General features: G+C 38.7%; 1 protein-coding gene across 1 annotated transcript; it reads left to right on the forward strand.

Annotated features, from left to right (window-relative positions):
- Nucleotides 1-308: 308 nt before the first annotated feature.
- Nucleotides 309-9,336, forward strand: LOC140231530 (splicing regulator SDE2-like). Its single transcript, XM_072311667.1, has 7 exons — nucleotides 309-454; nucleotides 4,700-4,817; nucleotides 5,303-5,414; nucleotides 5,792-5,961; nucleotides 7,248-7,365; nucleotides 7,957-8,278; nucleotides 8,994-9,336. The coding sequence occupies exons 1-7, from the start codon at nucleotides 350-352 to the stop codon at nucleotides 9,219-9,221; spliced, it is 1,173 nt and encodes a 390-aa protein (XP_072167768.1). The 5' UTR covers nucleotides 309-349; the 3' UTR covers nucleotides 9,222-9,336.
- Nucleotides 9,337-9,705: the final 369 nt, after the last annotated feature.

Raw genomic sequence — 9,705 nt, forward strand, 5'->3', positions numbered from 1 at the left:
GCTATACTTTATTTAGAAATAATAAATCCTCTAAATTTACACTGTAGCTCTCTTTTTTCACCAGAATTTAGTATTTAAAATTTTATTGATCATAAATATGAATAATGAAATAGATTTTTTAACCTTAAAATTTGAAATATTACAGATAAATATGCTAAATTTAAACAAAAATGTAATATGTCTATATCCAGCTAAATGAATACAACAGGCCCCCGTATCTAGCAGCCCAATCGATCGTCAGTCGGCCGCAGAGGGAGTAGTTCTATTTTTTTTTTCGTTGAGCTTTTTGCTTTCAAGCGATCCAGCGTTGTTTCGACGTATAAACACCTGAAACAAGTGGCTAGTCAAAATGTCAGTGTTTGTGAAAATATTCGATGGGACTCATTTTTGTTGTCCTCTTGAATTGTTTAGCTACAGTTCGACTGACCTTCGAGAGTTCATTTGTCATGAAAAGGTAGGTTAATAAGTTGAGTGAGGAAATAACGTGATTGCCCTCCATGAGCCGAGTCCCACATATAGATTTTCGTGTTAGTGGGGTTGTGATTTTTTGTGGCCTGTAAATATTTGGCTCTGTACGTTTAAAATTACTTTATCGAGGGAAGAAGAAGAAGGAGGAGGAGAAGAAGAAGAAGAACATGAAGAAGGAGGAGGAGAAGAAGAAAAAGAAGGAGAAGGAGAAGAGAGAAGAGGAGGAGAAATGATCATGTTCAGTCTAATTATTCTAACGTTAGTCGAGTTGTTGCTGAGATGTGACTCGGTGAGAGCTTGTTTAGATGTTTGCTGTTGCAGTGCAGTATCACTTCTGTTCCACATTTTCTACTCCAATATTAAATAGCTCTACACTGTACAGTCCTATGACTTGTTAGATGGATAAATCTGCCTCTTGTTTGATGGCTTATAAATGTTAACTGTATGGTCGGTAATGTACACGGTCGCGGCCCCTCACAACAGACAATTGACCGACAAGTAGACAGCTTCTAGATTCTATAATTCCGCGAAAAACTTCTCATTTATAGTAATGACATTTGCTGGGTCAGTTTTTTGCTTCTTTAGACAGACACCATTGATACATACGCCATGACGGTTTAAGCCGTTTTGGCTTAACGCAACTTCGATCCAGTTCCCCCTAGGACCTACATAAAAATGGTTATTATTATTTTTTCCAGCTTGGTTTTCAAACCAATCTGGAAAAAATACATACAGGATTAATCAGTCAACATTTTGACTCACCTCTTCCACTGTTTCCTCCCGTTTTCTGGTTGTTTTCTCCACTTCTTTGCAGTGCTCCCAAATTCATCGCCGCCTTCGTTTGAAAAATGACTGCACGAACGTCTACGGCAAGCCAAATGCTCCATACAATCACTATATTGCACTTGTCAATGTAATGACGCACCCCACTACCCCTGGACATGGGTGCGTCATGGTCATTTTTTGACTGACCACAGGGAGTTTTTGACTGACACCACAGTCACTTTTTTTGACGGACAACACGTTGAAAGTGACGCACACGGCGGTCACTTTTTTGACGGACATTCTCGGTACATTTGATGCGCCCCTGAAAATACTGAAACTTTTTTTGCATACGTTCTATTCAAGCAATTTCATTTTCTTTTGGTTCGTAAACACAATTTGTAAAAGTTTCGGCAAGTTTCCCTTACCCTGGCCCTGTATTGATGTAAGCACCGTACCGTCATTCACCGTACATCACGCTGCTGCTACGATATTCCGTACAGTAGTATGTATTCTGTGCATGCAATCCATACATGACAATGTGTGTGCAGATGCGCTGTGTGTGCGCGGCCACTGCTAGTCCGGTGGATGCATACTGCAGCGCAGGTATACACCACGCCACGGCATTCCCGCGAGTAACTATACACAGCCCATAGAGGTTCGAACCTCTTTGACACAGCCCAGTCACTGTACGTAGGGATTCGCACAGCGTACTAACAGTGTATGGTTGGTCGGTCTATCCCGTGAGCAGAAAATGGCATGCGGCAGGCAGCTTCTTCTGCTGCCGCTTCTTTTACTGTCAAAAATTCGCCTTTGTCACCACAGAACATTATTTAGACGCACATTGTATTGGAATATAAACGAACTTTCTTCGATAGCAACGTGTGTTGGTGTTGCATCGCAATATGCAATAGGCACTAGAAGTGTTCGACAGTAAGGTTGAAATTGTTACATCGCTGAACAGTCCCTGGTTTGAGATGAGTAGGCGTGATTTCATGGGTTTGTTGGAGGGAAAATGTGAGGAGAAAGGGTGGCTTTTAAATTATTTGCTTGCCAGATTCTGGCAAGCATTTTTCCCTCTTATTCCAAAACGCTTCCCGACTTTGATTTTCACTTGCTGCGGGAAAGCGCTCACTGTAATTTCACTCGCGGTACGTGTATCCGGTACTGGTAGCGTGCAAAAATGTGTGCAGTTTTCCATAGCCAAGTGACGTACCATGACGCACCCCTCGGTTCAGAATAATGCGTGTTATTTTCCATAGCCAAGTGACATACCATGACGCACCCCTCGGTTCAGAATAATGCGTGTTATTTTCCATAGCCAAGTGACGTACCATGACGCACCCCTCGGTCAAAAATTTGACGGACAAAGCTGGTAAAATGACGAACACCTGGGTCACAAATTTGACGGACCAAACGAGGAAATGACGCACCCATGTCCGGGGGTAGTTGGGCGAGTCATTACATTGACAAGTGCATATCGGTACACTTACATTTATTGACCAAAGTACTAGTAAGTTGTTCGAGCGCTAAATTTAACTTCGTAATATTGTGAATGAAAATGCTCATTCACAATATTACGAAGTTAAATTTAGAGCTTGAACAACTTACTAGTACTTTAGTCAATAAACGCAAGTGTACCAATATAGTGATTGTATGGAGCATTTGGCTTGCTGTAGACGTCCGTGCAGTCATTTTTCAAACGAAGGCGGTGATGAATTGGGGAGCGCTGCAAAGAAGTGGAGAAAACAACCAGAAAACAGGAGGAAACAGTGGAAGAGGTGAGTCAAAATGTTGACTGATTAATCCTGTATATATTTTTTCCAGATTGGTTTGAAAACCAAGCTGGAAAAAATAATAATAACCATTTTTATGGGGGGGGGGGGGAACTGGGTCGAAGTTGCGTTAAGCTAAAATGGCTTAAACCGTCGCAATGGCGTATGTATCAATGGTGTCTGTCTAAAGAAGCAAAAAACTGACCCAGCAAATGTCATTATTATAAATGAGAAGTTTTTCGCGGAATTAGACATACTTGTCGGTCAAAACAGACAGCTGCACAGATATCCTATGCTATTCACTTTGAAATTTGCTGTGTGATCTATCTGCGCACACGTGAGTTCAGCAGTTTGAACACAACATTTGCATCTTGTTGGCAAGCAGAGTTCAAATGCCGTTTTACCCGATAAAGCATGCAAACTGGTGTGTAAGAGGAATAGATTTTGAAATTGGTGAGCTTCACTCATTCCTCCAGTGTATAGATTCTAGAGATATGCATGCCAAGTTTTGTGATCACTTAGTCTTAATGATGGAAAAAGGGGAATTGTACCCTGTTTCCTACAGTACTTGCCCTAAGTCCACACACAGCAGAGTGAAAAAGATATCTCAGTTATAAATTACATGACAACAGTCAATGTCATATTGATTATGGTCTTGTAATCTGGGGCAGAAGTTCAAAGTGCAATATCAAGAAATTACAAAAATTGCAAAATAGATATGCTCGTTTGGTTTTAAATGCTGATTGTTCAATATCCAGTACTACTATTTTAAGACAATTAAACTGGCAAAAGATTATACAAACGAGGCAATACCAAACGTATCTTATTATGTATAAATTGATCAATGATATGGTGCCAGTGTATTTAAAAGAAATAGTTGTTTTTCGTCATGTCAATTTGCGAACTCGATATGCACTCTCTTGCCCACTAAAAATCAATACACCCCGTACGGAATATTATAAGAGATCTCTGCATTATCAAGGGTCAAACCTTTGGAGCGACTTACCTCATTTTATGCAAGTTTTGTCATCTTTTTCTATATTTAAAAAGCAGAGTAGAATCTTATCTCTCAAGTTTTAACCCTATTGTGATATTTTACGAGGAAGAACAGAGTGCAATACATATTATGTTTATTTCTATGACACCGGGAACTGAGATATCATTTGTTTTGTTGTTGTTGTTATAGTTGTTTGTTAACTCGCATTATATTCTCTCGGTTTCTTTCATTCTTATTCATGTTGTATTTTTATCATAGTATAATTTTGTAACACACCCCTTTTTTCTATCTGGTTGATATGTTTACGTTTGTTTTGATTGATTGTAACGTTGTGCATTTGAATATATGTTTTGTATCTTTTAATTGTGCAGGGCCCCTTGGTAGAGCAGTTTTTTAACTGAAAGGGCTACCCTGTTGAAATAAAACGGAAATAAATAAATAAATAAATGTCAGACATACTTGTAATGTGTTGGCAAGGCATTTGGGGGCTGCGATGTTCAGCTTACTGCACTTGTTCTTCATTCAACACTGTTGTTACAAGTGTAGTTTGACACTGCAATAGAAGTTCTCTACAATTGTGTCAGATTGATATTGCAGTGAAACATTGTGTTGTGCTTGATTTCAAGTCATTATTTTGATACCCAGTGAATATTGTACCTAATCATCTGTTTTTGTTTTTGATTTGTCCAATTTTTAGCACTTGCCATCTGAAGACATTCATGTGCTGCATAATGGCAAGCCACTGCTGGATGGTGAGAGGCTTGAGCAGGATGCCACCTATCAAGTCATCCTGGGACTGAAGGGAGGAAAAGGAGGTAAGTCACCTTTTCATTTACCATAGTGCCTGCTTAACCTTTGATTACTTTGACTCGGAATTGATTTATAAAAACTTTACATTCTTGCGTGATACCATTTTGTGTGCCTTAAACGTGACATCCACCGCTTTGAACAAAGAAAAAGTTTAGCCTTTTATGGTATCCTCCTCCTGTATCAGGCAGTCACCGATTCATGGCCACAACAACTGCTTGCTTTCATTCTTTTTAAGCCCAATTTTTTATGCATTTCATTGTGTCCTTTATTTGAAACACCTATTTTTGTGTCATTGATCAGTGAATAAGATGACAACAACGTGTATGTCTGTTGCTGAAATTAGTGATGCACAAACGTCACCTGTAAATATTATGGTTAACATACTATTTCAAAACTGTAAAGTGTGATGCCTCACTCCTTTGGACTGGAATTTGGTGATTAAATGAGCTTAGCCATCAGTTTGTTACATTTCCTTCCCTTTATATTTCAGGATTTGGTGCTATGCTTCGAATGATTGGTGCCCAGATTGAGAAGACAACGAACAGAGAAGCCTGTCGTGATTTGAGTGGAAGAAGAATGAGAGATGTCAACAATGAGAAAAAGTAGGTAGTGAATTTTAAGATTTATGCTTCTTTCTGATCACATTTACTGTGTAATCTATCAGTCTACACCATTAGCATCTGAACAAGGAATTCATGCCAGGAGGCTTGTCGTCCTTTTTTTCTCTCTTTCTCTCCTTTTCCAGACAGCCTGCATGATTATCTTGCAAAATATAGTAAGAGTGTTAGATGAAACTTGTGTGAATGTACAATATAAAGAAAGAAAGTGAATTTCAGTCACTAAGGGGAAATGACTACTGAATGACAACATTTGAACTCTGAAAGACACTAATGCAAAACCCTAATGGATGACTGTATCATTATGCCTCTGACACTCTAAATTAAGATAACTTCTGATTATCACTTCTTTATCCCAATAGTCTTCAGACATGGATCGAGAAGAAAAAGCAGCAAGAGGAAGAGCGTGAAAGGAAGAGGAGAGAAAAACTGGAGAGGATGCGATCTCGACCAAAACATTTCTTTGTTGATCCAAGCTACGACAAACAGAAAGAAGCTGTAACAGAAAGCCTGGAGGAGGCAGTCTCTAAAGGTAATGTGATCTCCATTGTTTGCTAACTGTTGCTCGCAAAAAAGGAGAGAATGATCCTCTTTTCTGATCATTTTGTACCACTCTTATCTTTCACTATGTTGGCAGTCATTTCTGTCACAGTTGTTACCCGCCCTGCTGTCTTAAGGGACAAGTTCACCTTCATTAACATAAGGATTGAGCTCATTATTATATGAGATAATATTAAGTAGAACACATCAGTGAAAGTTTGAGGAAAATTGGACAATCGATGCAACAGTTATGAATTTTTAAAACTTTTGTGTTGGAACCGCTGGATGAGGAGACTACTAAGGCTCGTGATGTCATATGAGCACAACAGTACAAAGAAAATGTAAAGAAAATTCAACATATTTTAACTTTTTCACATAATAAAAGAGCACTTGACTTGCCTCTTTCTAAAGGCAATGGGAATAATATCACCCATAACATATGTCAGTAACGAGTCAAGGGAATGTGTACTTTTTTCAAAAGATGAAATTTTGTGAAATTCTCTTTATATTTTCCTTATATTGTTGTACGCATGTGACATCATACACTACAGTAGTCTTCTCATCCAGCGGTGACTGCACAAAAACTTCAAAAATTCATAACTTTTGAACGGATTGTCCGATTTTCCTCAAACATTCAATGATGTGTTCTACTAATATTGCTACATTCTCTCAATCCTTATGTTAATGAAGTTGAACTTGTCCTTTAAAAACAAACAAACAAACAAACCATGTACCTTTTTAGTTCAAAAATTCTTATTGTCAGTTAGGCAAATTTGTATCATACATCTTCTATAGCCTCCTTTGGACACTTCTCTCACTATTCAACTTGTTAAGATCTTAATATGCCTGAAGAGTTTTATATGTGGAACAATATACTCATCGTGATAGCACCTTGTCTTTAAAATCTTTAAAGCAGGAACTGTCACCTGACTTAAAATCATCTCCCTTGTACCTCTTCCTGTGTGAGAATTGCAATAAAAAGCAAGTCTCAGTCATTCAAATTCATAAAATTTTTCCGTCGAGATGTTTTCATTTCAACTGATTGACAAATTGCCCTACATCGACGTCAATCAGTTGCAAAGTCTCAGTCATGTGTACATAATGTAATTGTCACGTGACTGGAGACACAGATCATTTGTTTGACTGTTACAGATGTACACAAGTGTGATTTCTTAATTTCAGCAAGTGTACATGGACTTGACACTCTCCTGTGTGTATGTTTTCATGAATGTTGTACACTAAGGCTCACATTAAAACAGAATCTGTTTTATGGCTCAGGTATTGAGGCAGCTGGATCCAGTGGTGCATCAGCTTCAGGAGTGAAAAGAGCTGTGCCAGAAGATTCTGATTCAGATGATGATGTTGAGGATGTTACCATCAAGAAGCAGTGCATGTGGTAAGGACTTCTCTATTTTTTATGTGTGTTCACAACATTAGTACCGAAGGAAAAAAAAAAAGTACCATTTGATTGCACTGATTACTTGACTGAATGATTACTAATATTTTTATAGTGTTTTTTTTTTTTTTTTTTTTTTTTTGCTTTTTGTATATTTGTCTTGAATTTATCTAGTGGAATAAGTGTTATACAGTTGTCTTCTCATGGAAAGTATTCAACTCTGCGTAAGTCGATCTTGACAGGACTGAGGAAAATGCATTGGCTTAGGCAATATTTGATTTCTGCGTGTACAGAGGAATAACACACATTAGGCTATGAATGCATATTGGGACTTAATACAAAGTTCATAGACTTAGCTGATTATTTTACTTACTGTAGGCACCATCAGCCTACACTGAGTCGACTGCATGTGTTGGTCATACTCTAGGCCTACTGTATCAATTTATGCTGTATTTGTTGAATGTGTTTGTACAATGTAGTTAACAAACTGGACATCTAACCCAAACAACTTCTGATGTGTTCTACCAGTAGACGAGTCCATACCCCACACAGAATTTGACACTTTGGTTATTTTGTGTGCTTCATTTATAGGCTCGGTGTTGATGGCATTGATGAAGATGGTAGTGATAATGAAGATGATGATGATGATAATGACGATGTGAGAACAGAAGGAGCAATAGAACCAAGGGAAGGAGGAGAATCAAAGAAAGAAGCCATGGAGGAATCATCATCTTCACCATTGCCTGTAACATCAGAATCCAGACCAGAGGAGCAAACAAGCAGTGAAACTTCTCCGGAGGTGTCATCTGTGGAGGAGGTCACAAAAGGGCACTGCTCAACCCCTTCTGCAAATGATGCTGCACAAAATTCATCTTCATCAGTTACCACTGAAGCAGGAACATGCAACATACCAGTAAGTAGCCTATTGGTATGTTATACTGGTCGTTACCTTTCAAAATCAGACTCGACTATTCATTCCCTGATTCAGGTATAAAATGCTCAAGTACAAGTGTAGTTCTTTGAACAAAATCATTGCTTCAGAACAAACTTAGGAAAAGTTATAACTGTATGCAATAGATTTTGTTGGAAAATGAAAGAGAGAAACATTATTTTTTAGTTTAGTCTGTTGTGTTTGTATTGGAGATGTGTATGCATTTGCGTGGTTTGCTAGATCAGCCAGGTTACTGTAAACACAGAATATTCCATGATGTGGACATTTAGCATTGTTCATGCTTGATTAACTCTTGCAAAATGATATCAATATGACATAGTTTCGAACAATTTGGAAATACACGTGTATTAATTTTTGTAAATATGTAGACTGTCATCCACAAAATCATAAGGTAGCAAAGTTTACTGAAATTGGCCCAGTATGAAACCTTAATTCAGTGAGTTATACTTTTACACTATTTTACATGATCTAATGGTTTGTGCATGTTTCATGATATCTGTGCATTATGCATTTATGAGCATTTTTGCTGTTTGTGGATTACCATGTAATTTACATTAAATGCCACATGCTAATATTCAAATCCTTAGTTCGTGTGATGGTGCGCATCAAGACCAGATTATGAAAAATTGTAGGCCCTGATGTTGTGATCAATCTCTTTTTTTCTCGCTCTCTCTAGCCGAGTTCTGGACAAGTAGACCTAGAGAGCATCTCGTCGGTGGCTGAGCTGGAAGAGCTTGGGTTGGATTGCCTGAAAAACATGCTGATGGAGAAAGGAATGAAGTGTGGTGGAACGCTGCAGGAACGGGCCCAGAGGCTCTTCTCTGTCCAAGGACTTGATCCCTCCCAGATTGATCCATCATTGCTTGCCAAGCCAGGAAAGAAAGGGAAGAAGGGGAAGAAGTAGAACCTCAGGATCATGGAGTTATCGTGTAAACCTAAAGAAGCTGTAATGCCTGTCAGAGTATGTTTACAATATATTTTGAAATATTTTCATGAGCTACTTTGTAATATGTAGATGAAGCGGGATGCAGTTTTTAGCTCACCTGAGCCAAAGGCTCAAGTGAGCTATTGCGATTGCCCTTCGTCCGACGTCCGTTGTGCGTCGTGCGTCGTGCGTAAACTTTTTACATTTTCATCTTCTTCTTGAAAACCCCAAGACCGATTTTCATCAAACTTGGCAGGTAGCATCCCTAGGGGGTTAGGAACTCAATTTGTTAAAATGGGCACCATGCCCCGCCCCCAGGGGGCCCCCAGGGGGGCCCAAACCCCCCAAAATTAAGGAATCTGTAAAAATCTTCTTCTCTAGAACCACAAGTGATAGAGCTAAGTTAATACTATGAGTTAGTACATTGATGACTGTAGTTTCAAGTTTGTTCATGGCAGAATCA

Source organism: Diadema setosum, chromosome 1 (genome assembly GCF_964275005.1).
Source record: "Diadema setosum chromosome 1, eeDiaSeto1, whole genome shotgun sequence".
NCBI lineage: Eukaryota > Metazoa > Echinodermata > Echinoidea > Diadematoida > Diadematidae > Diadema > Diadema setosum.